Source organism: Rhinoraja longicauda, chromosome 8 (assembly GCF_053455715.1).
Source record: "Rhinoraja longicauda isolate Sanriku21f chromosome 8, sRhiLon1.1, whole genome shotgun sequence".
In the NCBI taxonomy this organism is placed as follows: Eukaryota; Metazoa; Chordata; class Chondrichthyes; order Rajiformes; family Arhynchobatidae; genus Rhinoraja; species Rhinoraja longicauda.
This window is the reverse complement of record NC_135960.1, coordinates 5,983,898-6,011,229: the sequence shown is the minus strand read 5'-3', so window position 1 is coordinate 6,011,229 and position 27,332 is coordinate 5,983,898. Positions and strand designations below refer to the sequence as shown.

The window sequence follows — 27,332 nt, the reverse complement described above, 5'->3', positions numbered from 1 at the left end:
TTTTGTGTTTTGAATTTGTGTCCTTTCGATGGCCGAAGGGCCTGTTTCCACGCTGCATCTATCAATCAATTCAATCGAAACACTAGAGCGAATGGGTGACCGATGGTCGGCATGGACTCGGTGGGCAGAGAGGGGTTGTGTTCCCTGCACTATCAATCAATCCATTAAAAAAAACCTATTGTGAATGGCCGATCGATAAGCGAACTAGTATGGAGGCAAAATCAGACGATAAATGCTGGAGTAACTCAGCGGGTCAGGCAGCATCTCTTGTGAGGAGGAATGGGCGACGTTTTGGGGTCGATATTCTTCTCCAGACTGAAAGTCAGGGGAGAGGGAGACTAGAGGTAAGGAAGGGTAAGGTGTGAAAATGACGGATCAAAGCAGACGATTGTTGAAGGAAGTACAGAATGGTTCATTGTTGGCTGAGGGGAAGGTGACAACGAAGCACTCAATCAATAAAATTAATTAGGTGGACGGTGAAACTAGTCGGAGAACTATGGTGGGGGAGGGACGGGGAGAGAGAGGGAAAGCAAGTGTCCAGTTTTGGGTTGAGACTAGAGTTGCCAACTGTCCCGTATTAGCCGGGACATGCCGTATATTGGGCTAAATTGGTTTGTCCCGTACGGGACCGGCCTTGTCCGGCATTAGGCCCGGGGGGCGCTGTAGGCCTGGGGGCCACTGTAGGCCTGGACAGTGTAGGCCCGGAGGCCCGGTTGCCACCTAACGGAGGTTACGTAACAACCCGCCGCCCGGCCGGGGCGCCCGTCATTGGTGGAGTGGGAGCACGTTGGGTGGGTGAGGTCACGTGGGGCGCGGGGCGGTGACATCACCTTTTGTCCCTTATTTGGGTGTTAGAAAGTTGGCAACCCTTGTCGAGACCCTTCTTCAGACAGGCAGAGATGGAGACAAGGGTGACTGCAGATGCTGGAACCAAACAGCATAAAAACAAACAGCTGGAGGAACTCAAAAACCAGGATCCCAGCTGCAGTCAAACTGGGAGATGACACACACATTAGCCGTGGTGTGCCTCTTACATTGAAGATGTTACCTCAGCATAATAGTTTCTGCTCGTTATGTATGAAGCACATAAAAGTCTCCCTGGAGTTAGCACTTCAAGCATTTGCTTTGATTAGCCTACCGCACTTGCTCATTAACCTTGTTAGCAACTTTCATTTGCTTTTATTATCCTAATTAAGTAGACATTTACATTTTCATTCCTTCAAAGCTCTGTACATATTTCTTTTCACTTGCCTTTTGCAACTTCCTAACCGTGCATTGCATTAAACGACAGGATTTGATTTGAAAGGTAAAATGATATTTTTATGGCCATTTACAAGCTCGGAGCATTACGCTAAGTTTACAGCTCATCGAGTCTTTACTTTAGACTTTAGTCTCTAGAGATACAGCGTGGAAACGGGCCCTTTGGCCGACCGAGTCCACGCCGACCAGCGAATCACCCTGTCCACTAGCTCTATCCTACGCACTAGGGACTATTTACAATTTTATCGAAGCCAATTATCCTACAAGCCTGGATAGACCCAAAGTGCTGGAGTAACTCCTCGGGTCAGGCAGCATCTCCGGAGAAAAAAGATGGGCGACCTTTTGGGTCGAAACCCGTCTTCACAATCCGTTCTGAAGAATGGTCCTGGCCTGAAACATCACCGATTCCTTTTTCTCCAGAGATGCTGCCCGACCCGGCATTTTGTGTCTATCTTCGGTATATGAAAGACTGCAGTGACTAGGCTTGTATACACTGGAATTTAGAAGGATGAGAGAGGATCTTATCGAAACATATAGGAATTATTAAGGGGTTGGACACGTTAGAGGCAGGAAACATGTTCCCAATGTTGGGGGAGTCCAGAACCAGGGGCCACAGTTTAAGAATAAGGGGTAGGCCATTTAGAACGGAGATGAGTAAATACTTTTTCAGTCAGAGAGTTGTGAATCTGTGGAATTCTCTGCCTCAGAAGGCAGTGGAGGCCAATTCTCTGAATGCATTCAAGAGAGAGCTAGATAGAGCTCTTAAGGATAGCGGAGTCAGTGGGTATGGGGAGAGGGCAGGAACGGGGTACTGATTGAGAATGATCAGCCATGATCACATTGAATGGTGGTGCTGGCTCGAAGGGCCGAATGGCCTACTCCTGCACCCATTGTCTATTGTCTATTGTCACATGTCACTTTAATTTCATGTTTCCTGCATCTTGTGTTGGCAGATCAATTTTCCTCCTGGGATAAATAAAGTATTATCATTTCGTATCGTATTAAGGATGAATTACCCGATCCTCCAATCTACCTTATTGTGGCCCTTGCACTTTTTTTTATTTACATCTACTCTGTCGCTGTAACACTACATTCTGCACTCTGTGCATTTGTATCTGTTGTACTCATGTCTGGCACAATTTGCCTGGATGGCAGGCAAGCCAAAGTCTTTCCACTGTACCTCAGGACATGTGTCAATAATAATCTAATCCCACTGCCTACAGTTCTTTTGTGAGTCAAGTACTGCTATGACGTACCGGTGCTTTTTAGAAATGTTAATCTTTAGAAAGGATTACTAAAGTTGATAAAAGTAACATTTATTCATGAAGTTAGGCGATATTAAGCAGCTTCAGCAGCTCGTGGGGTGATGCTCTGCCCGAGACACGAACAGCAAAGAGCAATATGCATGCCAGCAACCTTATGTCTACACAACAAGCACTGCTAATGCCAATACCAATGCAAATATCAATGCCAATGCCAATGCCAAATCGAATACCCCTGCCAATAACAATTAAATGCCAATACCAATCCCAATAGCAAAACTAATACCAATGCGAATACTAATACCAATGTCAATACCAATGCCAATGTCAATGCCAATGTCAATGCCCATACCAATGCCAATGCCCATACCAATGCCAATGTCAATGCCCATACCAATTCCAATGTCAATGCCCATACCAATGTCAATGTCAATGCCAATGTCAATGCCCATACCAATGCCAATGTCCATGTTAATGCCCATTCCAATGTCAATGTCAATGCCCATACCAATGCCAATGTCCATACCAATGTCAATGCCAATGTCCATGTTAATGCCCATACCAATGTCAATGTCCATACCAATGCCAATGTCAATGTCGATACCAATGCCAATGTCAATGCCCATGCCAATGTCAATGCCAATGTCAATTCCCACACCAATGTCGATGCCAATGCCCATACCAATACCAATGTCAATGCCAATACCAATGGCAATACCAATGCCAATATGAATGCCCATGCCAATACCAATTAAATGCCAATACCAATCCCAATAGCAAAACTAATACCAATGCGAATACCAATACTAATGGCAATACCAATGTCAATGCCCATACTAATGTCATTGACAATACCAATGCCAATTACAATGCCAATGTCCATACCAATGGCAATGCCCACATGTTTAGACGGTAATGTTGCATCCTTATTGTTTGGATGTGGTTATGCTTTATTCTTAATTGTTAACTGTATGTTTGTGTTGTCATTTGTGAGCGGAGCGCCAAGGCATATTCCTTGTATATGCACATACTTGGCCAATAAACTTATTCATTCATTCATTCATTCATTCATTCATTTATTCATTCATTCATTCAATGGCAATACCAATGTCAATGTCAATACAAAAACACTACCAATGCTAATACTAATGAGAATATCAATACCAATGCCAATACCTGTACGGAGTTTGTTCGTTCTCCCCGTGACCGCATGGGTTTTTTCCAAGATCTTCAGTTTCTCCCACGCTCCATAGAAGTACAGGTTAGTAGGTTAATTGGCTTGGTGTAAGTGTTAATGTGTGTTTAGGATTAACACTTAATGTGTTTAGGATGGTGTTAATGTGCGAGGATCGCTGGTCGGCGCGGACTCGGTGGGCCGAAGGGCCTGTTTCCAAGCTGTATCTCTAAACTAAACGAAACTAAGGCAGTCCCTTCAGAAATAGTTCATGGTGTGCGAAGTTCATGTCCAAATGTTTTTGGCAGGCACAAGGTGGTCAATGAAAGGTTGTCTTTGTTTATAGCGTTCCACAGTCATGATTGATCTTAAATTAGACTGAGGTTTAACCTCAAATTAATGTTTTAGACTTCTGGCTGACACGAGATAGTTTTGACCAAGGTTACAGATCCATGTTCAATAGACTTCAGTACAGATATCCGTGTTGGCCATGGGTAAGAAGGTTCTAAGTATATGTTTCCTCCCTTGGGAGTATTGTGCCAAGTTTTGGTCACCCTGCTATAGGAAGGATGCCATTAAGCTGAAAAGAGCACGTAGAAAATAGGTGCAGGAGTAGGCCATTCGGCCCACCATTTAATATGATCATGGCTGATCATCCAAAATCAGTACCCCCGTTCCCGCTTTTTCCCCCATATCCCTTGATTTCTTTAGCCCAAAGAGCTAAATCTAACTCCATCTTGAAAACATCCAGTGAATTGTCCTCCACTGCCTTCTGTGGCCGAGAATTCCACAGATTCACAACTCTCTGGGTGAAAAAGTTTTCCCTCATCTCAGTCCTTAAATGACCGACCCCTTATTCTTAAACTGTGACCCCTGGTTCTGGACTCTCCCAACGAGGGGAACATTTTTCCTGCATCTAGCCTGTCCAATCCGTTATGAATTTTATATGTTTCTATGAGAGGCCCTCTCATCCTTCTAACTTCCAGTGAATACATGCCCAGTCGACCCATAGTTTCATCATATGTCAGTCCTGCCATCCCGGGAACTAACCTGGTGAACCTACGCTGCGCTCCCTCAATAGCTAAAATGTCCTTCCTCAAATTAGGAGACCAAAACTGCACACAATACTTCAGGTATTGTGAAGTGCGGTACAGTGAAGATTTATGAGGATGTTGCCAGAATCTGTTGCCTGAGCTGTCGGGAGAGGTTGGGCAGGGCTAGGACTTTAATGTGGTTCTGGTAAATGTGAGGTTATCCACTTTGGTGGTAAGAACAGGAAGGCAGATTATTATCTGAATGGTGTCAAGTTAGGAAAAGGGGAAGTACAAAGAGATCTGGATGTCCTTGTTCATCAGTCACTGAAAGTAAGCATGCAGGTACAGCAGGCAGTTGTACAGGGCCCTAGTGAGACCACACCTGGAGTACTGTGTGCAGTTTTGGTCTCCAAATTTGAGGAAGGACATTCTTGCTATTGAGGGAGTGCAGCGTAGGTTCACTAGGTTAATTCCCGGAATGGTGGGACTGTCTTATGTTGAAAGACTGGAGCAACTGGGCTTGTATACACTGAAATTTAGAAGGATGAGAGGGGATCTTATTGAAACATATAAGATTATTAAGGAATTGGACACGCTAGAGGCAGGAAACATGTTCCCAATGTTGGGGGAGTCCAGAACCAGGGGCCACAGTTTAAGAATAAGGGGTAGGCCATTTAGAACGGAGATGAGGAAAAACTTTATCAGTCAGAGAGTTGTAAATGTGTGGAACTCTCTGCCTCAGAAGGCAGTGGAGGCCAATTCTCTGGATGCTTTCAAGATAGAGCCCTTAATGATAGCGGAGTCAGAGGGTATGGGGAGAGGGCAGGAACGGGGTACTGATTGTGGATGATCAGCCATGATCATTTTGAATGGCGATGCTGGCTCGAGGGGCCGAATGGCCAACTCCTGCACCTTTTGTCTATTGTCTATTGTTTATTCCTTGGAGCGCAGGAGGCTGAGGGGTGATCTTATAGTGGTGTAACAAATTATGAGGGATATCGATAGGGTTATTCTGCAAAGTCTTTTTCCAGGGTTGGGGCATTAAGAACCAGCAGACACAGGTTCAAGGTGAGAGGGGAAAGATTTAATAGGAACCTGAGGGGTAACTTTTTTACACCAAGGGTGGTAGTTGTTTGGAACGAACTGCCAGAGGAGGTAGTTGAGGCTGGTAGTCTCGTAGCGTTTAAAAGACATTTAGACAGGGACATGGATAGGATAGGTTTCGGGGGGTAATGGGCCAAGGATGGGACTTGTGTAGATGGGGCATGTTGGTCAGCATGGGCACGTTGGGCCGAAGGGCCTGTTTCCATGCTGTGTGACTCTATGACACTTGGATAGGTACATGGATAGGTGAAGTTCAGAGGAATATGGGCCAAACATGGAATAATGGGACGTATGGATTGGGCATCTGGGTCAGCATGGACAAGTCGGGCCGAAGGGTATGTTTCCAGTATGACCCTATGGCTCTCCATGTTCTCCATCTAAACACCAAACTCTTCTCCCATGGTTTAATTACAGGGCATCTCCAACACTCCTTCATACAAACCCTACTCTTGTTTTCCAACATGTGCACTTGTGCTAGGCACAAAAATTTCAGCTGAACGTTAAGTCTATGAATCTTAGAGATTTAGCACTATTGTCCCTGGTTTTGCAATCTACGACTGTTTTTATGCACCTCCATCATCTCCTGTACAAAGTCTCATTGCCTTCAGACATCGTCGACTAATCACAGCATTGTTTGGGAACAGCTCCTTCCAAGACCGCAATAAATCGTGGAGAGTTGTCTGACCATCGCACAAACCAACCTCCCTTCCATTGACTCCATTTGCACCTCACGCTGCCTCGGCAAGCCCAGCAGCGTCATCAAGGACCAGTCCCACCCCGGCAAACTCCCTCTTCTCCCCTCTCCCGTCGGGCAAAAGGTACAGCAGTGTGAAAACGCACACCTCCAGATTCAGGGGCAGTTTCTTCCCAGCTGTTATCAGGCAACTGAACCATCCTACCACAACCAGAGAGCAGCACTGAACGACCATCTACCTCATTTGTGACCCTCGGGCTATCCTAGACAATAGATAGACTATAGGTGCAGGAGGACGCCATTCGGCCCTTCGAGCCAGCACCGCCATTCAATGTGATCATGGCTGATCATTCTCAATCAGTACCCCGTTCCTGCCTTCTCCCCATACCCCCTGACTCCGCTATCCTAAGAGCTCTATCCAGCTCTCTCTTGAATGCATTCAGTGAATTGACCTCCACTGCCTTCTGAGGCAGAGAATTCCACAGATTCACAACTCTCTGACTGAAAAAGTTTTTCCTCATCTCAGTTCTAAATGGCCTACCCCTTATTCTTAAACTGTGGCCCCTTGTTCTTGATCGGACTTTGCTGGCTTTATCTTGCACTAAAAGTTATTCACGTTAATCCCTTTATCATGTATCTGTACACTGCGAATGGCCCGATTGTAATCATGTACGATTTTTCCGCAGACTGGCTAGCACGCAACAAAGGCTTTTCACTGTACCTCGGTACACGTGACAGTAAGGCAGTAAACTAAACTGAACTGAATTTGTGTAGGATGGAACTGCAGATGCTGGTTTAAACCGACGATAAACACAAAAAGCTGGTGCAACTCAGCGGGCCCGGGCAGCATCTCTGGAGAAACGGAATGGGTGACGTTTCGGGGCAACCTGCTCCTTTTCTCCAGAGATGCTGTCTGACCCGCTGAGTTACTCCAGCTTTTTGTGTCTCTGAACTGAATTTGTTGTTGGGCACCAACAGCTCCAGCTGGATACCCAAGTCTATGAATCTTCAGAGATTTAGTGTTATTGTCCCCAGTTCCTGCAGTCTACGACTATATTTATGCAGCTCAATCATCTCCCTCATTGCCAGTGGACGTACTCCACTAATCCCTGGCTTTCCTGCCTTGCATCAATCCAGGTTCAAAATGCTGACTTACTGGCTCTGAAACCTTCTTACTGAGAGCCCCATTGAACCACGCCAATGCATTTCATCGAACATTAGGCATTGCGGTCGACGGTGGCATAAATATCTCCTGGCTTCTATAATTAATCACCATTGCTCTGGAATTGCACATAGTACAATCATTGCATGGTCCATTTCAGCAATCAGTGATTGCTTTTTAAGACAGGCCCTGAAAGTTTTCAAATTGATTTCCGTGGGGGGTTAGCGGGGCAATGGAAATGGGGCTGTGCTAATGTATGGCAATACTTTATTGAACTGTTAGCGAAAGAAGAATATCACTCTACGTCTTGTACATGTGATAATATAGAATCGTTGAGCTATTGGAAAGAGAATGATCTGTTTTAAAATGGAGACAATAGACAATAGTTGCACGTGGAGGCCATTCGGCCCTTCGAGACATTTTTCTTTCCCAGAAGGGCTGCCTTAGAACATATAACATAGAGCAGTACAGCACGGGAACAGGCCCTAGGGTCGCCAACTGTCTCACTCGCAAATACGGGACAAGGTGACGTCACCGCCCCGCGCCCCACGTGACCTCGCCCAGCCCAGCGGCCACGTGCTCCCGCTCCAACAATGGCGGCCGCCCAGGCCGGGAGGCGGGTTGCCACGCAACCTCCGTTAGGCGAACACACTCAGCGAACACACTCTTGTTAGCCTACACTGGTCCCGGCCTACAGCAGCCCGCGGGCCTAATACGGGACAAGGGCGGTCCCGTACGGGACAAACCAATTTAGCCCAAGATACGGGGGATGTCCCCGGCTAGTACGGGACAGTTGGCAAACCTACTTTGGCCCACGATGCCATGCGGTAAATGACCCTATCTGTGTCTGAAGAAGGGTCTCGACCCCGAAACGTCGCCCATTCCTTCTCTCCTGAGATGCTGCCTGACCTGCTGAGTTACTCCAGCATTTTGTGAATAAATACCTTCGATTTGTACCAGCACCTGCAGTTATTTTCTTACACTGTCTGTGCCATGTGTAGCTGGGTTGTGATGTCTAAGGGAAGGGGGAAGGCATTAATGCGTAAGTGAGAAGAATAGAAAAGGTAGGATTACTGTAAATAGATAAGAATCTCAATTAAGTTCAGATCAGTTTTAGTTTATTGTCGCGTGTACAGTGAAAGGCTTTTGTTGTGTGCTAACCAGTCAGCGGAAAGACAACACCTGATTGCAATCGAGTCATTCACAGTGTACAGATACATGAGAAGAGGTAGTGCTGGGGTTACGTGAAATTGGAGAAATTAACGTTCGTACCATCTGGGTTGTAAGATGCCCTAAGCGAAATGTGAGCTCCTAGTCTGAGAAAAGTCATTGTCTGCCCAACCTCACTCAAATCACACCTGAAATGAGGAAGTAGTTAAAATCATAGAGTCAGACAATGTGGAAACAGGCCCTTCGGCCCAACATGTCCCAACTACATTCACCCTACCTGCCCGCATTTGGCCCATATCCCTCCAAACCTGTCCTATCCTTGTACCTGTCTAACTGTTTCTTAAACGTCGTGATAGTCCCAGCCTCGACTACCTCCTCTGGCACCTCGTTCCATACACCCACCGCCCTTTGTGTGAAAAGGTTACCCCTCCGGTAGCTCTTAGGTTTAACGGAATCAAGCGATATGGGGAAGGAGCAGGAACGGGGTACAGATTTTGGATGATCAACCATGATCATATTGAACAGCGGCGCTGGCTCGAAGGGCTGAATGGCCTACTCCTGCACCTATTTTCTATGTTTTCTGTTTGAGTCCAATTAAATCTTTTCCCCTTCACTTTAAACCAGTGTCCTCTGGTCCTCTAATCCTGGGCAAGAGACTCTGTGCGTCTACCCGATCTATTCCTCCCAAGATTTTATACGCAAATATCAAGTACTAGACCAAGTGGAGCCGTTGAGCCCAAACCTCTCCTGCATTGGTGCAGCACCCTCTCCTCCCCCCCTCCCCTCTCCCCTCTCCCCCTCCCCCCCTCCCCACCACCGCCCTCCCTCCCTCCCCCCTCCCTCCCCCCTCCCCTCCCCCTTATTCTCCCTCCTTCCCATCCCACACCCCTCCCCACCACCTCCCTCCCTCCCCCTCCCTGCCACCCTCCCCCCCTCCCCCTCCTCCCTCCCCTCTCCCTCCCCATCCCCCTCTCCCCACCACCGCCCTCCCTCCTCCCTCCCCCCTCCCTCCTCCCTCCTCTCCCCCTTATTCTCCCTCCTTCCCATCCCACACCCCTCCCCACCACCCCCCTCCCTCCCCCCTCCCCCTCCTCCCTCCCCTCTCCCTCCCCTTCCCCTCTCCCCTTCCCCTCACCCTTATTCTCTCTCCTCCCCCCCTCCCTGCCTCCCTCCACCACCTCCCTCCCCCTCCCTCCCTAGGAGATAGATTTAAACTTTAAAATGTGAATAACTTTAAAATATATAACACCGATTTCAATGAGACTTCTTCCATTAGCACCAAAGGGACGACGGTGAGTAAGGTGGGCCTAAAATTGTCGCGCTATCGTGTACCGTGTTGGCTGTAGTTCAGGAACAAACAAACAAACAAACGAGAGTTTTAGTATATAGATAATAATGGTGGGAGACTGGTGTCACACGTAGACAAGGCCAGGCAAGAATAGCGTCTGGCCCGCTGTGCAAGACCCATTGCATCATTAGTAGTAACTCACAGCACAGACAAAGGGTATAAGATTGCTGTTTCCATGCTCTTCCAAAAAACAAAAACAAAATTAGTTCAGATATATCTTTTTCAAAACTCCAGAAGGTCCAGAAGGTCGGCCACGGTGGCGCAGCGGTAGAGTTGCTGCCTTACAGCGCTTTCAGTGTCCGAGACACGGGTTCGATCCTGACTACGGGCGCTGTCTGTACGGAATTTGTACTTTCTCCCCGTGACCCGCGTGGGAGAACTTCGAGATTTCTCCGAGATCTTCGGTTTCCTCCCACACTCCAAAGACGTGCAGGTTTGTAGGTTAATTGGCTTGGTGTAAGTGTAAATTGTCCCTAGAGTGTGTAGGATGGTGTTAATGTGCGGGGATCGCTGGTCGGTGCGGACTCGGTGGGTCGAAGGGCCTGTTTCCACGCTGTGTCTGTTAAAAACTAAAATGAAAATAGCTGATCACACTCCCTGAACCAGTTGAATTTTTTCATGGTCACTGCCATTGACTTACTTATTTAAAATTCCAGATTTAATTCAAAACTGGAGTTTTAAATTTCCTTAGCTGCTTGCACTGAAGCTTGGATCAATTAGGCGAGAATGAATGAAAACAAAGAATTAGAGGTTACAAAGTATTTTTTTCTTTTTGGATCGTCTGACCTGCTGTGCAAGGCCCATTGCCTCATCAGTAGGGAACCAAGAACCAGAGGACCTAGGTAGAAGGTGAGGGAGGGGAAGGTTTTAAATGGAACCAAAGGGGAAATTGTTTTACACAAAGGGTGACAGGTATATGGAATGGACTGCCGGAGGAGGTAGTTGAAGCAGGTCCTATCACAATGTTTAAGAAACACTTGGACAGGTATTCAGATAGGAAAGGTTTGGAGGGATTTGGGCATAACGCAGGCAGGTGGGACTGGTGTAGATGGAGCATGTTGGTCGGCGTCAGCAAGTTGGGCCGAAGGGCCTGTTTCCACGCTGTGTGACTTTATGATTCTATGAGTAATCTGACTTCAGCTACTTCTTCACCATTACTTCACAGTCTCGTTCGGTCAGAGATAGTCTCTGCTCTGCTCCAGCCACAATTCCAGAGGGTTAAACAATAGACAATAGGTGCAGGAGTAGGCCATTCGGCCCTTCGAGCTAGCACCACCATTCACTGTGATCATGGTTGATCATTCTCAATCAGTACCCCGTTCCTGCCTTCTCCCCATACCTCCTGACTCCACTATCCTTAAGAGCTGTATCTAGCTCTCTCTTGAATGCATTCAGAGAACTGGCCTCCACTGCCTTCTGAGGCAGATTTACAACTCTCTGACTGAAAATGTTTCTCCTCATCTCCGTTCTAAATGGCCTACCCCTTATTCTTAAACTGTGGCCCCTGGTTCTGGACTTCCCCAACATTGGGAACATGTTTCCTGCCTCTAACGTGTCCAACCCCTTAATAATCTTATATGTTTTGATAAGATCCCCTCTCATCCTTCTCAATTCCAGTGTATACAAGCCTAGCCGCTCCAGTCTTTCAACATATGACAGTCCCGCCATTCCGGGAATTAACCTAGTAAACCTACGCTGCAAGCCCTCAATAGCAAGGATATCCTTCCTCAAATTTGGAGACCAAAACTGCACACAGTACTCCAGGTGCGGTCGTGGATACTTTGGGCCTGTTTCCTTGCTCTTCAAAAAAACAAGTGCTGAAAAACGAAACTAGTTCAGATACTTCATTTTGAAAGTCCAGAAGTGTTGGCACAGTGGCGCAGCGGTAGAGTTGCTGCCTTACAGCGCTAGGGACTCGGGTTCGATCCTGACCGTGGGTGCTGTCAGTACGGAGTTTGTTCGTTCTCCCTGTGACCTGCGTGGGTTTTCTCCAGGAGCTCTGGTTTCCTCCCACCCTCTAAAGACGTACAGGTTTGTGGGTTAATCGGCTTTGGTAAAATTGTAAATTGTCCGTCGTGTGTGTAGGATAGTGCTAATGTGCGGGGATCACTGGTCGGCACGGACTCGATGGGCCGAAGGGCCTGTTTCCGCCTAGTATCTCTAAACGGAACTAATCTGAACTAAAGTGGTTTTAATACCCAAGGAACTTACAATACCAAACCCAAATTCTTGCCTATTTTCAAATGAGAAATAGAATATAAGCTGGATCGAAAAACCTTTCTAACCTGATTAAAATCTCCATGATCGCAGAGATATTTAAAAAGCTATTAAAATTCATTTAAATAATTTTTTTAACCATTAAAAACTATTATAAGACAATAAATATAATTAACAACCAGATTAAAAATACTAACAGAATTAAAGTCTCTAAAAACATTAAAACAAAGAACAATATTGATGTGGAGAAATGAGGAACTGCAGGTGCTGCTTTGCACAATGGGACACAAGTGCTGGAGTAACTCAGTGGGTTAGGCTGCATCTATGGCGAAGATGTACAGGTCATGTTTCCGGTACCTGAAACGTCACCTATTAGCTTTTCCAGAAATGCTGCCTGACCCACTGAGTTACTCCAGGACTTGGTGTCGATTTTTTGTTGTTGTTAGCCAACATCTGCAGTTTCTTGTGTCTCCATGTCTCCATAATCTAAAGTAACCCTTACTGTGGCATTTCTCCATTGACTTCTCCAACTTTAGATAGTTCCTCTGTCCCTCTCTTCCCCTCCCCTTCCCAGTTCTCCCCCTATCTTCCTGTATCCTTCCTTTGTCTTGCCTTCCTGACATCAGTCTGAAGAAGGGTCTCGACCCGAAACGTCACCCATTCCTTCTCTCCTGAGATGCTGCCTGACCTGCTGAGTTACTCCAGCATTTTGTGAAATAGATACCTTCGATTTGTACCGGCATCTGCAGTTATTTTCTTACACTTGCTGTGGCACAGTGGATTGGTGACAGGATAAACCTGTTTATTGTCATTTCTGTGGGGCAAAAATATCACTAAACCCAATTCAATAAAGAAGTAACCTTCCTGATTTCTGATTGTCCAAACAGAGGCTTACCAGTCTCAAAGATAGACACAAAGACACAAATGGACTCAAGGAATAAGGCGGCAAAAAGCAGGAACGGGGTACTTTAGACAATAGACAATAGACAATAGGTGCAGGAGTAGGCCATTCAGCCCTTCGAGCCAGCACCGCCATTCAATGCGATCATGGCTGATCACTCTCAATCAGTAACCCCGTTCCTGCCTTCTCCCCATACCCCCTCACTCCGCTATCCTTAAGAGCTCTATCCAGCTCTCTCTTGAAAGCATCCAACGAACTGGCCTCCACTGCCTTCTGAGGCAGAGAATTCCACACCTTCACCACTCTCTGACCGAAAAAGTTCTTCCTCATCTCCGTTCTAAATGGCCTACCCCTTATTCTTAAACTGTGGCCCCTTGTTCTGGATTTTGGATGATCAGCCATGATCCACATTGAATGGCACTGCTGACTCGAAGGGCCGAATGGCCTATCCCTGCACTTTGCTTCTACGTTTCCAAGTGCTGGAGTGACTCAATGGGTCAGGCAGCATCTCTGGAGAAAAAGGATGAGTGATGTTTCTGGGTCGGGGCCCTCCCTCAGACTGAAAGTAGGGGCGGAGGGAACTGGAGGTTGGAAAAGGCCAGAACAAAGCAGGGGCGACAACAGATGACCATGGAAGGGTGGGGCCCACAATGGCCCATTGTTGGCTGGAGAAGAGGTCATAACGAAAGTATACAAGGATGCGAACAGTGGATCTAGTGGGATGTCTAGGGGAAGGGGGAGAGGGAATGGAATGCATGGGTTAGTAGGAAAAAAACTGCAGATGCTGGTCTAAATCGGAGGTAGACACAAAATGTTGGGGGAAGTCCAGAACCAGGGGCCACAGTTTAAGAATAAGGGGTAGGCCATTTAGAACAGAGATGAGGAAAAACTTTTTCAGTCAGAGAGTTGTAAATCTGTGGAATTCTCTGCCTCGCAAGGCAGTGGAGGCCAATTCTCTGAATGCTTTCAAGAGAGAGCTAGATAGGGCTCTTAAGGATAGCGGAGTCAGGGGGTATGGGGAGAGGGCAAGAAGGGGTACTGATTGAGAATGATCAGCCATGATCACATTGAATGGTGGTGCTGGCTCGAAGGGCCAAATGGCCTACTCCTGCACCTATAGTCTATTGTCTATTGGGTCAGGCAGCATCTTGGGAGAGAAGGAATGGGTGACGTTTCGGGTCTGAAGAAGGGTCTCGACCCGAAACGTCACCCATTCCTTCTCTCCAGAGGTGCTGCCTGACCCGCTGAGTTACTCCAGCATTTTAGTGTCTACCTTCGAATGCGTTGGTTACTTAGAATTAGTTAAATCAACGTTCGGTCGCAAGAAGTGTCCCAACCCACACCTATCCATTTTTACCAGAGATGCTGCCTGACCCGCTGAGCGTGACTCCAGCACTCTGTGTCCTTTTGTGTATTAACCATCATCTGTCGTTCCTTGACTCTACTTTACCGGAATGCTGCCTGGATTAGAGGGTATTAAATGTGTGTGTGTGTGTGTGTGTGTATATATATTCGCCTAAAATTGCCGCGCTATCGTGTACCGTTTTAGCTGTAGTTCTGGAACAAACTAACAAACAAACGAGAGTTTTAGTATATAGATATTAAACCACACACCCATCAATGGCATTATTTATTTAAATTCTTGGAACCAGTGCGCACTAATTTAAAAGCTTGCCGCTAAAGCTGAATCAGTGACGATGTAAGACTCAGGCATGTATATGTCTCTATAATAAAGGTTCCTCATTACACTAACGAGCGTTGAACTTTATTGCCAGCTTTGTCTTGTCTGATTAAGTCTTGTTCTTTGGAGGCAGAATGTGAAATGCTCTGTATCCCACAGGGACGTTCTGGGCTGGCTAGGTTTACAACGTAACTGTGCAGGAAGGTGCTGAGGATGCTGGTTATAAACCGAGGACAGACGCAAAATGCTGGAGTAACTCGGCCCCTCAGGCAGCATCTCTGGAGGAAAGAAATAGGTGATGTTTCGGGGTCGAGATCCTTCTTCAGACTGAGGGCGATCAGTCCGAAGATGGGTCTCGACCTGAAACGTCACCCATTCCTTCTCTCCAGAGGTTCGATCCTGACCTCGGGTGCTGTCAGTGTGGAGTTTGCCCCTTCCCCCCCGTGACCGCGTGGGTTTCCGCTGGGTGCTCCGGTTTCCTCCCACATCCCAAAGCCGCGTGGGTTTGTAAGTTGATCGGCCCTCCCTAGATTGTCCCGAGTGTGCAGGAAGTGGATGTGAAAGTGGGATGGTATAGAACGAGTGTGAACGGTGATTTGTGTAGGAAAATAACTGCAGATGCTGGTACAAATCGTAGGTCTCGACCCGAAACGTCACCCATTCCTTCTCTCCAGAGATGCATAGAAATATAGAAAATAGGTGCAGGTGTAGGCCATTCGGCCCGTCGAGCCTGCACCACCATTCAATATGATCATGGCTGATCATCCAACTCAGTAACCTGTACCTGCCTTCTCTCCATACCCCCTGATCCCTTCAGCCACAAGGGCCACATCTAACTCCCTCTTAAATGTAGCCAATGAACTGGCCTCAACTACCTTCTGTGGCAGAGAATTCCACAGTTCCTCCAGTTACTCCAGCATTTGAGTTACTCCAGCATTTTGTGAACGGTGATTTGTGTAGGAAAATAACTGCAGATGCTGGTACAAATCGAAGGTATCACAAAATGCTGGAGTAACTCAGCAGGTCAGGCAGCATCTCTGGAGAGAAGGAATGGGTGACGTTTCGAGTCAAGACCCTTCTTCAGACTGACGACGTTTGGGGTCGAGACCCTTCTTCAGACTGAAGAAGGGTCTCGAACCGAAACGTCACCCATTCCATCTCTACAGAGATGCTGCCTGACCCGCTGAGTTACTCCAGCATTTTGTGAACGGTGATTGATGGTTGGCATGGACTCGGTGGCCTGTTCCCATGCAGTATCTTAATCTAAACTAAGTTAGTGCCTCGACCCTAAATGTCACCTATCCACGTTCCCCAGAGATGCTGCCTGACTTGCCAGGTTACTCCAGCAATTTGTCTTTTTAAAAACAAACTTCTGCAATAACCCTTTAAAACCTAACTCCTTGCCTGAAACACTCACTTATCTGTCACAATACCTTGCAGTATGAGGGGAGGAACTGCAGATGCTGGTTATACATCGGATAGACACAAAATGCTGGAGTAACTCAGCGGGACAGGCAGCATCTCCGGAGAGAAGGAATGGGTGACGTTTCGGGTCGAGGCCCTTCTTCAGACTGACCTTCCAATGTGACTCGGACTTACAATAGACACAAAAAGCTGGAGAAACTCAGCGGGTCAGGCAGCATCTCTAGAGAAAAGGGATCGTTTTTTACCTTATTACTTTTTGGCATAATCTTTCATTCATTTGTTCCATAATACTCTACATCACCGTCTACATCTCTCATTCCCCCCCCCCCCCCCCCCCCCCGGCCGACTCAGTCTGAAAAAGGGGTCTCGACCCCAAACGTCACCTATTCCTTCTCTCCAGAGATGCTGCCTGACCCGCTGAGTTACTCCAGCGTTTCGTGTGTCTGTCTCCGGTGTGAAGCAGTTCCCTTTCCACACATGACTTGGACTGGTTGCCTCTGTGAAGATCGTGTGAAGTGTCTCGGACGCGTTACACAACATTTTTAAACGCACCATTTGTTGATGTTCAAAGGACACGTTAATAACATTGTCGCCTCTCTCCCTCCCTGTCTCTCTCCCTCCCCCCCCCCCCCCCCCCCCCCCCCCCCCCCCCCCCCGACAGATCTGAGCCCATGGGTGTCGAGCTTCAGCTATCCAGGAGTGTCTGACTACTCTCAACTGGCTATTGATCTCAGCAGGAATCAGCTGATAATCGGTGCCAGGTAATTGACAATTTCCATCCTGATTGCCCTGCTGTGTTTTGTCAGATCCCTCTGCGTCGCGCCGTTAAGATGCAGCGCGCCTCGTCCTTAACCCCTTCGCTGCCAGACTTGCCCCTTCATTTATTTGTTCTACGCCCCTCTTCATACCTCTCATAGACACAAAATGTTGGAGTAACTCAGCACGGGACAGGCAGCATCTCCGGAGAGAAGGAATGGGTGACGTTTCTGGTCGAGACCCTTCTTCAGACCATGGGCAATTGTGGCCTCTACCTTTCCTTGATCAACATCTCTTATTTATACTTTTTTTTGCATATCTTTCATTCATTTGTTCCATGTCTCTCTACATCGCTGTCTCACATCTGTCGCTTCCCTCTCCCCTGACTCTCAGTCTGAGGAAGGGTCTCGACCCAAAACGTCACCCATTCCTTCTCTCCAGAGATGCTGCTGCCTGCACCGCTGAGTTCCTCCAGCATTGGCTAAACTAGCACCTGCAGTTCCTTCCTGCTCCTCAGTTTAGTTTAGTTTATGTTAGAGGGACAACCTGGAAACAGACCCTTCGGCCCAGCGAGTCCGCGCCGACCAGCAACCACCAGCACTATCCTGCCCACACTTTGGACAATTTACAGATCACAATTTTTACCGAAGCCAATTAATCTACAAACCGGCACGGCTTTGGAGTGTGGGAGGAACCTGGAGCACCTGCGGGAAACCCACGCAGGTCACGGGGATAACGTACAAACTCCATACAGACAGCAACTATAGTCAAACGCAAATGTTTATATATACCAAACGTAGGCTCGGCGATCGTTTCGCTCAACACCTTCTCTCAGTCCGCCTTAATCAACCTGATCTTCCGGTGGCTGAGCACTTCAACTCCCCCTCCCACTCCCAGTCTGACCTTTCTGTCATGGGCCTCCTCCAGTGTAAAAGTGAGGCCCACCGGAAATTGGAGGAACAGCACCTCATATTTTGCTTGGGCAGCTTGCAGCCCAGTGGTATGAACATTGACCTCCAACTTTAGATAGTTCCTCTGTCCCTCTCTTCCCCTCCCCCTTCCCAGCTCTCCCTCTATCTTCCTGTTCCCACCTATATCCTTCCTTTGTCCCGCCCCCCTGACGTCAGTCTGAAGAAGGGTCTCGACCCGAAACGTCGCCCATTCCTTCTCTCCTGAGATGCTGCCTGACCCGCTGAGTTACTCCAGCATTTTGTGAAATAAATACCTTCGATTTGTACCAGCATCTGCAGTTATTTTCTTACGCAGCTATAGTCAGGATCAAACCCAAGTCTTTGGCGCTGTGAGGCAGCAACTCTACCATTACGCCACCCTATTTCAATAGACAATAGACAATAGGTGCAGGAGGAGGCCATTTGGCCCCTCGAGCCAGCACCGCCATTCAATGTGATCATGGCTGATTATTCTCAATCAGTACCCCGTTCCTGCCTTCTCCCCATACCCCCTGACTCCGCTATCCTTAAGAGCTCTGTCTAGCTCTCTCTTGTGGAGGCCAAGTCAATAAATATTTTTTAAGGCAGAGATTGATAGGTTTTTCATTAATACGGGTGTCAGGGGTCACGGGGAGAAGGCAAGTGAATGGGGTTAGGAGGGGAGAGATAGATCAGCCATGACGGAACGGCGGAGTAGACTTGATGGGCCGAATGGCCGAATTCCGCTCCTATCACGTATGAACCTATAAGCTTTTGAATTGATCAGCCATGATTGAATGGCGGAGTAGGCATGACGGGCCGAATGGCCTGATTCCACTCCTGGAACTTACGAAAATCTGTGCCGACTGGAGATTTGGATTTGAAGCGCACTGAGAGGGAGATATGGGGTAGAAAACATCAAAGGCATGTGGAAGGCAGAGGGAAAGCGATTGTCAGATGGTCAGAAAGCGATGGTGATGGAAGGCAGAGTGGGTGGTGGAAGAACTGAAGGATTCTTTTAAAGTGTTTTGATTTATCTTGGAATCGTGAAATTGTTGCAACATCAGAGGGTCACTACGGTCCCATCCTGCAGCTCCTTCCCTGCGGCCCCATGAATTATTCTCTCTCAGGTGCCTATTCAATCCCTTTCTGACAGCATCGATCGGAGATGCTCCCACCGTCCACGTTCCAGATCAATACGGGAGCAAAGAGGCGACGTGAAACATCAGTTAGGCCGCGTACCTTGGGCCGCTGTGTGCAGCTCTGGTGAACGCTTGAGGGGAAAGACTTTAGGTTTACATTTTAGGCTTTATCTAAAGGACAAGCTGGGACACCCGTATTTTCATTTTTAGTTTTTAAGAGACACAGCGTGGAAACAAGCTCTTCGAACCACCGCACCGACCAGCGATCCCCGCACATTAACACTATCGGGGTTGGACACGTTAGAGGCAGGAAAATGTTCCCAATGTCGGGGGAGTCCAGAACCAGGGGCCACGCAGTCTAAGAATAAAGGAGAGGCCATTTAAAACTGAGATGAGAAAAAAAGTTTCACCCAGAGAGTTGTGAATTTGTGGAATTATCTGCCACAGAAGGCAGTGGAGGCCAATTCTGTGGCAAGAGAGAGAGAGCTTTCTGTGCTTTCAAGAGAGAGCTAGATGCTTTCAAGAGAGAGCTAGATCGAGCCCTTAAAGATAGCGGAGTCAGGGGGTATGGGGAGAAGGCAGGAACGGGGTACTGATTGTGGATGATCAGCCATGATCACATTGAATGGCAGTGATGGCTCGAAGGGCCGAATGGCGTCCTCCTGCACCTATTGTCTATTGACTTTAGAGATGCAGCGCAGAAGCAGGCCCTTCGGCCCACTGAGTCATAAGATCAGGGCCCCGGTGAGACCACATCTGGAGTATTGTGCGCAGTTTTGGTCTCCCAATTTGAGGAAGGTCGTCCTTGCTATTGAGGCAGTGCAGCGTAGGTTCATGAGGTTAATCCCCGGGATGGCGGGACTGTCATATGAGGAAAGATTGGAAAGACTGGGCTTTTATTCACTAGAGTTTAGAAGGATGAGAGGGGATCTGACAGAAACGTATAAAATTATAAAAGGACTGGACAAGCTAGATACAGGAAAAATGTTCCCAATGTTGGTAGAGTCTAGAACCAGGGGCCACAGTCTAAGAATAAAAAGAAGGCTATTTAAAACTGAGGTGAGAAGAAACCTTTTCACCCAGAGAGTTGTGAATTTGCGGAATTCTCTGCCACAGAAGAGAGTGGAGGCCGATTCACTGGATGAATTTAAAAGAGAGTTAGTTGGAGCTCTAGGGGCTAGCGGAATCAAGGGATATGGAGAGAAGGTTACTGATTGTGGATGATCAGCCATGATCACAATGAATGGCTGTACTGGCTCCTCCTGTACTGGCTCCAAATGGCCTCCTCCTGCACCTATTTTCTATGTTTCTATGTCTCTATCATGGTTTTCTCCATCGGTAAGAGACCATTAATGGTTGTGTGAGTCTCAGGGTGAATTTGGGGAAAGCTGTAACCAACGGTTAATTATTGAGCGATATCTGACGTTCTGATATATCACTGTCCTTTTTCAGAAACTACCTCTTCCGACTCACCCTGGACAATGTCTCTCTCATACAGGTAAGCTCCACAACACTCCGAGCCTCATCGTTGTTTAAAAGTATCGTAGCTTTAAGATGCAAGCCCTCCGTTCTTTGCCTCAACAGACCTGTTGAATTCGAGGTCATGGAGTCATAAAGTCAACCAGCGTGGAAACAGGCCATTCGGCCCGACTTGCCCACATCGACCAACATGTCCCATCTCCACTCGTCCCACCTGCCGGCGTTTGGCCCATATCCCACTAAACCTGTCCTAACCTAGAAGTATATAAAATTATTAGGTTTAGACAACGCGGAAACAGGCCCTTCAGCCCACGGAGTCTGAGCCGACCAGCAATCACCCCGTACACGAGCAGTATCCTTTCACGCACGCACGCACGCACGCACGCACGCACGCACACACACACACACACACACACACACACACGCGCGCAATTTACAATTTTTACCGAAGCCAACTGCTCTGCAAACCCGCACGTCTTTGGACTGTGGACGGAAACCGGAGCACCCGGAGAAAACCCACGCAGGTCACGGGGAGAACGTGCAAACTCCATACAGACAGCACCCGCAGTCAGAATCGAACGCGGGGTTCTCTGGCGCTGTAAGGCAGCAGCTCTACCGTGCCGCCCCAGATAGGGTAGACAGTCAGAACCTTTTCACCAGTGCTGTGAATGTCAAAGACAAGAGGGCCTAGCTTCAAGGTGAAGGGGGGGGAAAGTTTAAAGGAGATGTGTGGGGCATGTTTTTTTATACAGAGAGCGTTGGGTGCCTGGAATGCACTGCAAGGGATGGTAGTGGAGGCAGATACGACAGTGGCATCTAAGAGGCTTTTTAATAGCAGATGGAGAAACAGCGAAGGGAGGGATATGGATCATGTGCAGGCAATGGATATTAGTTGCATCATGTCCATCACGAACATTACGGGCCAAAGAGCCTGTTCAAGTGCTGTGCTGTCATATGTAGAAACACAGAACTGAAGATGCTGATTTATAAAAAAGGGCACAAAGTGCCCCAGTCTGAAGAAGGGTCCCGACCCGAAACGTCACCTATTCCTTTTCTCCAGAGATGCTGTCTGACCCGTTGAGTTGCTCCGGCGTTTTTTGTCTCTCTCAGGAGAACATGGAATAGTGACGTTTGGGATCGAGACCTTTCTTCAGACTGATGATCAGTCATCTAACCAAGGTATCACAAAATGCTGGAGTAACTCAGCAGGTCAGGCAGCATCCATACCCACAGCACCCATAGTCGGGATCGAACCCGGGACTCCGGCGCTGCATTCGCTGTAAGGCAGCAACTCTACCGCTGCGCCACTGTGCCGCCCTCAAGTCTAAAGTCTAAAGGGTACCTGTATTAAGGTTGACATTTGACCACCCCAGTGGGTTTGTTCGTTAATTCAGAGAGTGGACAGTATTCTTGGCTCTGAGGTTAGACACAGTCAAGACTCGGAAGGATTATAGATCTGTTTTCTCTGAAGGACATAAATAACAATCCATTATCTTCTCGGTCACCATCCCCGACACTTGCTTTGCATTCCAAATTTATTTACTTTGCTAAATTTGTTCGGCAGCTGCCATGGTGGAATTTGCATTTGAGTTTGATTCAAATATGCGACCGATGAATCACTCCAATAACTCGCCCATCAATTCCCTTCCAAAGAGATTCCATGAAGAATAGCCTTGTGGCCACTTCATCCCGACTTGCCCACACTGACCAAGATGTCCCATCTACACTCGCTTTCGGCCCATATCCCTCTAATTAATGATCATAAGTTATCGGAGCAGAATTAGGCCATTCGGCCCATCAAGTCTACTCCACCATTCAATCATGGCTGATCTATCTTTCCCTCTCAACCCCATTCTCCTGCCTTCTCCCCATAATCCCTGACACTCGTACTGATCAAGAATCTGTCTATCTTCCCCTTAACAATATCCATTGACGGCCTCCATGAACTCCACAGATTCACCACCCTCTGACGATGGAAATTCCTCCTCACCTCCTTTCTACTGCAATCTATCCTAACCATGTACCTATCTAAATGTTCCTGAAATGTTGTGATAGTCCCTGCCTCAACTACCACCTCTGGCAGTTCGTTCCATACACCCACCGCCCTTTGTGTAAAAAGATTACCCCTCAGGTTCCTATTAAACCTTCCCCCCCCCCCCCCCCCCCAACACATTAAACCTATGTCCTCTGGTTCTTGATTGGCCTACCCTGGGTTAAACACTGTGTGTTTACCCGATCTATTTCTAGAGATGAAAGTGTAGATTATTTCTTCTTGTCCAATCTCTTGAACGAGTTTGCAGCCACACCAGCTGAATGATCAGTTGTTTGGTGTGGGAACTAGGGTCCAGAGGGGATCTTATTGGTAGCGCAGCGGTAGAGTTGCTGCTTTACAGCGAATGCAGCGCCGAAGACTCAGGTTCGATCCTGACTACGGGTGCTGCACTGTAAGGAGTTTGTACGTTCCCCCTCGTGACCTGCGTGGGTTTTCTCCGAGATCTTCGGTTTCCTCCCACACTCCAAAGACGTACAGGTATGTAGGTTAATTGGCTGGGTAAATGTAAAAATTGTCCCTAGTGGGTGTAGGATAGTGTTAATGTGCGGGGATCGCTGGGCGGCGCGGACTTGGAGGGCCGAAAAGGCCTGTTTCCGGCTGTATATATATGATATGATATGATATGATATGTATAAGATTATTAAAGGGTTGGACACGTTAGAGGCAGGAAACATGTTCCCAAAGTTGGGGGAGTCCAGAACCGGGGGCCACAGTTTAAGAATAAGGGGTAGGCCATTTAGAACAGAGATGAGGAAAAAACGTTTTCAGTCAGAGAGTTGTAAATCTGTGGAATTCTCTGCCTCAGAAGGCAGTGGAGGCCAATTCTCTGGATGCTTTCAAGAGAGAGCTAGATAGAGCTCTTAAAGATAGCGGAGTCAGGGGGTATGGGGAGAAAGCAGGAACGGGGTACTGATTGTGGATGATCAGCCATGATCACATTGAATGGCAGTGCTGGCTCGAGGGGCCGAATGGCCTACTCCTGCACCTATTGTCTATTGTCTGTTTAGAGCAGAGAGAAGACAAATATAGTTCAGTTCAGATACACAGCATGGGAACAGACACCTTCAGCCCATCGAGTCCTCGCTGACCATCGACCACCTGTTCATACTACTTCTATTATATCCTACATACTCTTCTAATCCGCACGCACCAGGGGGCAATTAACCTACAGACCTGCTTAACTTTGAGATGTCGGGGCAATCCGGCGCACCCGGAGAAAAACCACAGGGTCACAGGGATAGTCCCTGCCTCAGCCACCTCCTCTGGCAGCTCGTTCCATACACCCACCACCCTCCGTATGAAAAGGGTCACCCCTCAGATTTTTATTAAATCTTTTCCCCCTTCACCTCGATTCCCGTACTCTGGGCAAGAGACTCTGTGCGTCCTATTCATAGAAACATGGAAAATAGGTGCAGGAGGAGGCCATTCGGCCCTTCGAGCCAGCACCGCCATTCATTGTGAGCATGGCTGATCATTCTACTTGGCTGGGCATAAGTGTAACTTGTCCCTAGTGTGTGTAGGATAGTGTTAATGTGCGGGGATGGCTGGTTGGTGCGGACTCAGTGGGCTGTTTCCGCGTTATATCTCCAAACTAAACTAAAGATACAGGCTTTTCGGCCCAACAAGACCATGCCATCCCTTTATATAAAAAGGTTACCCCCTCAGGTTCCCATTAAATCTTTCCCCCCTCCCCCCCCCACCCCCCCTCTCCCTTAACCTTAAACCTTATTTCCACTAGTTCTGGATTCCCCAACACTTGGCAAAGAGACTCTGTGTGTCTACCCAATCTAATTCCCCTCATGATTTTGTACACCTCTATAAGATCACCCCTCATCCTCCTGCGCTCCGAGGAATATAGTCATAGCCTACTCTGCCTCCCCCCTATAGCTCGGACCCTCTAGTCCTGACAACATCACTGTACCCTTTAAAGCTTGACAACATTTTTCCTGTAACACCGTGCCCAGGACTTAACTAGTTGATAGTGAGGTAGATTTTCAAAGTCTACAGAGAGACTTGGGCCTTTTGGAAGGGTGGGCTGAAAGATGGCAGATGGAGTTTAATGCTGATAAGTGTGAGGTGCTGCATTTTGGTAGGACAAATCAAAATAGGACGTACAGGGTAAATGGTAGGGAATTGAGGAATGCAGTGGAACAGAGGGATCTGGGAATAAACTGTGCATTGTTCCCTGAAGGTGGAATCTCATGTGGATAGGGTGGTGAAGAAGGCGTTTGGTATGCTTGCCTTTATAAATCAGAGCATCGAGTATAGAAGTTGGGATGTAATGTTGAAATTGTACAGGCATTGGTGAGGCCGAATCTGGAGTATGGTGTGCAGTTCTGGTCGCCAAATTATAGGAAGGATGTCGACAAAATGGAGAGGGTACAGAGGAGATTTACTAGAATGTTGCCTGGGTTTCAGCACTTAGGCTACAGAGAGAGGTTGAACAGGTTGGGTCTTTATTCTTTGGAGCGTAGAAGGTTGAGGGGGGACTTGATAGAGGTTTTTAAAATTTTGAGAGGGACGGACAGAGTTGACGTGGGTAGGCTTTTCCCTTTGAGAGTGGGGAAGATTCCAACAAGGGGACATAGCTTCAGAATTGAGGGACAAAGGTTTAGGGGTAACATGAGGGGGAACTTCTTTACTCAGAGGGTTGTGGCTGTATGGAATGGGCTTCCGGTGGAAGTGGTGGAGGCTGGCTCGATTTTATTATTTAAGAGTAAATTGGATAGGTATATGGATAGGAGGGGATTGGAGGGTTATGGTCTGAGTGCAGGTAGATGAGACTAGGTCAGGGAGAATGGTCGGCGTGGACTGGTAGGGCCGGACAGGCCTGTTTCCATGCTGTAGTTGTTATATGTTATGTTATGCAGCGTGGCCAGCAGATGTTCAGATGTTTATGAGCTGCCAGGCTGCTCCAAGCAAGCCTCAGCACGACCAGCGTTGAAATGCCGGGCCCCCACCCCCAGCTGTTAAATGTGCGACTAGTTTTAACCTGTGGGGGGCAGAAGGTCAGGGAGAGGGGGGGGGGGGGGGGAGGGCTGCCGGGGAGTGGGGCAATCAATCATTCACATCTCAAAGCAGACCACTCTGCGCTGACAGCACTGTGTGAAAACAAAAGCTGGGGGGAGGAGGACGAGTGGCTAAATGAAGCCCACACCGCCTGACTGATGGGGAGAAACGTCTCCTTTCCCCGCTTCCCACACTAGCCGGCAGTCACGCCCCCTCGACTCCGTCGCGGTTCACGTCCGTCGTTGCCAAGCAGCGGCAGAGTTAACGCCGCCTCACGGCGCCAGGGACCCGGCGCGGTGAGGGCGGTCATGGTGGCGCAGCGGTAGAGTTGCTGCCTTACAGCGCCGGAGACCCGGGTTCGATCCCGACTACGGGCGCCGTCTGTGCGGAGTTTGTACGTTCCCCCCTGACCTGCGTGGGTTTTCTCCGAGATCTTCGGTTTCCTCCCACGCCCTAAAGACGTACAGGTTTGTAGGTGAATTGGCTTGGTAAATGTAAAAATTGTCCCTAGTGGGTGTAGGATAGTGTTAATGTGCGGGGATCGCTGGTCGGTGCGGACACGGTGGGCCGTAAGAGCCTGTTTCCGCGCTGTGTCTATAAACTAAACCAAACCCAGGTTCGATCCCGACTACGGGTACTTGTCTGGACGAAGGTAGTACCTTCTTCCCGTGACCTGCGTGGGTTTTCTCCGGGCACTCCGGTCTCCTCCCGCGCTGCGAAGACGTGCGGGTTAATTGGCTTCCGTAAATGCTGCACGCAACGCGGAACGTGGCGCGGTACAGTGGTACAGGAACAGGCCCTTCGGCCCACAAAGTCCATGATGGCAGGTTAAACCGGGCGACGGTCGAGATAGCACGCCAGCGTCTCCACTTTGCGGTGTGTTCCCAGCGACTCTGACACACACCTACAGACGCACCACGGTGGAAGGCACGCCGCCGGGCCACGTCACACCTCGCCTGGGGATCCCACTCTGCCCACGACTGCAAGAAATCGCGAGGAAAGTCAACCGCGTGGACCAGACTCCCCACCATTGACTCCATCCACACTTCACACTGTCTCAGGGAAAACAGCTGACGGAACATAATCAGTCTCGACCAGAAACGTCACCCATTCCTCCTGTCCAGAGATGATGCCTGTCCCGCTGAGTTACTCCAGCACTTTGTGTCTGTCTTAACCAAATATTCTAGAGGAGCAAGATGAACCACTCCGTCAAAATCGCCTATACTGAAGCGTAGTACGCAAAGGAGCGTAACGTCCGCCATTTTAGTAAGCAAAACCCGCCGTTCGCTATGCCTCGCGCAGTGTAATCAGTGTTTTGGGGGAACAGTACGTGTGATGATACCATTAAAATGCAGAATATATCTCATTTTTATTTTAAAATGTTCCTGCAAGTTTCTGCCGACTAAAATGGCGCCGTGATACACTACGTACGGTTTTTAGGGTCGAGTGGTCTATCTTGTCTCTGCTCTATTATCTTTGATCTTAAACGTAATCAGAGACTTGTCCCACCTCAGTCACTCCTTCTCTACACC

At 48.2% G+C, this 27,332-nt stretch overlaps 1 protein-coding gene across 4 annotated transcripts in view; it reads left to right on the top strand.

Moving 5' to 3' along the window:
- sema5ba (sema domain, seven thrombospondin repeats (type 1 and type 1-like), transmembrane domain (TM) and short cytoplasmic domain, (semaphorin) 5Ba) overlaps positions 1-27,332 on the top strand; it is a 183,945-nt gene that overhangs the window by 33,322 nt on the left and 123,291 nt on the right. For all 4 annotated transcript variants that reach the window (XM_078403301.1, XM_078403300.1, XM_078403299.1 and 1 more), the window contains exons 3-4: positions 17,094-17,193; positions 20,712-20,757. In XM_078403301.1, coding sequence (XP_078259427.1) covers positions 17,094-17,193; positions 20,712-20,757 — 146 coding nt within the window. The remainder of the gene's footprint in view (positions 1-17,093; positions 17,194-20,711; positions 20,758-27,332) is intronic.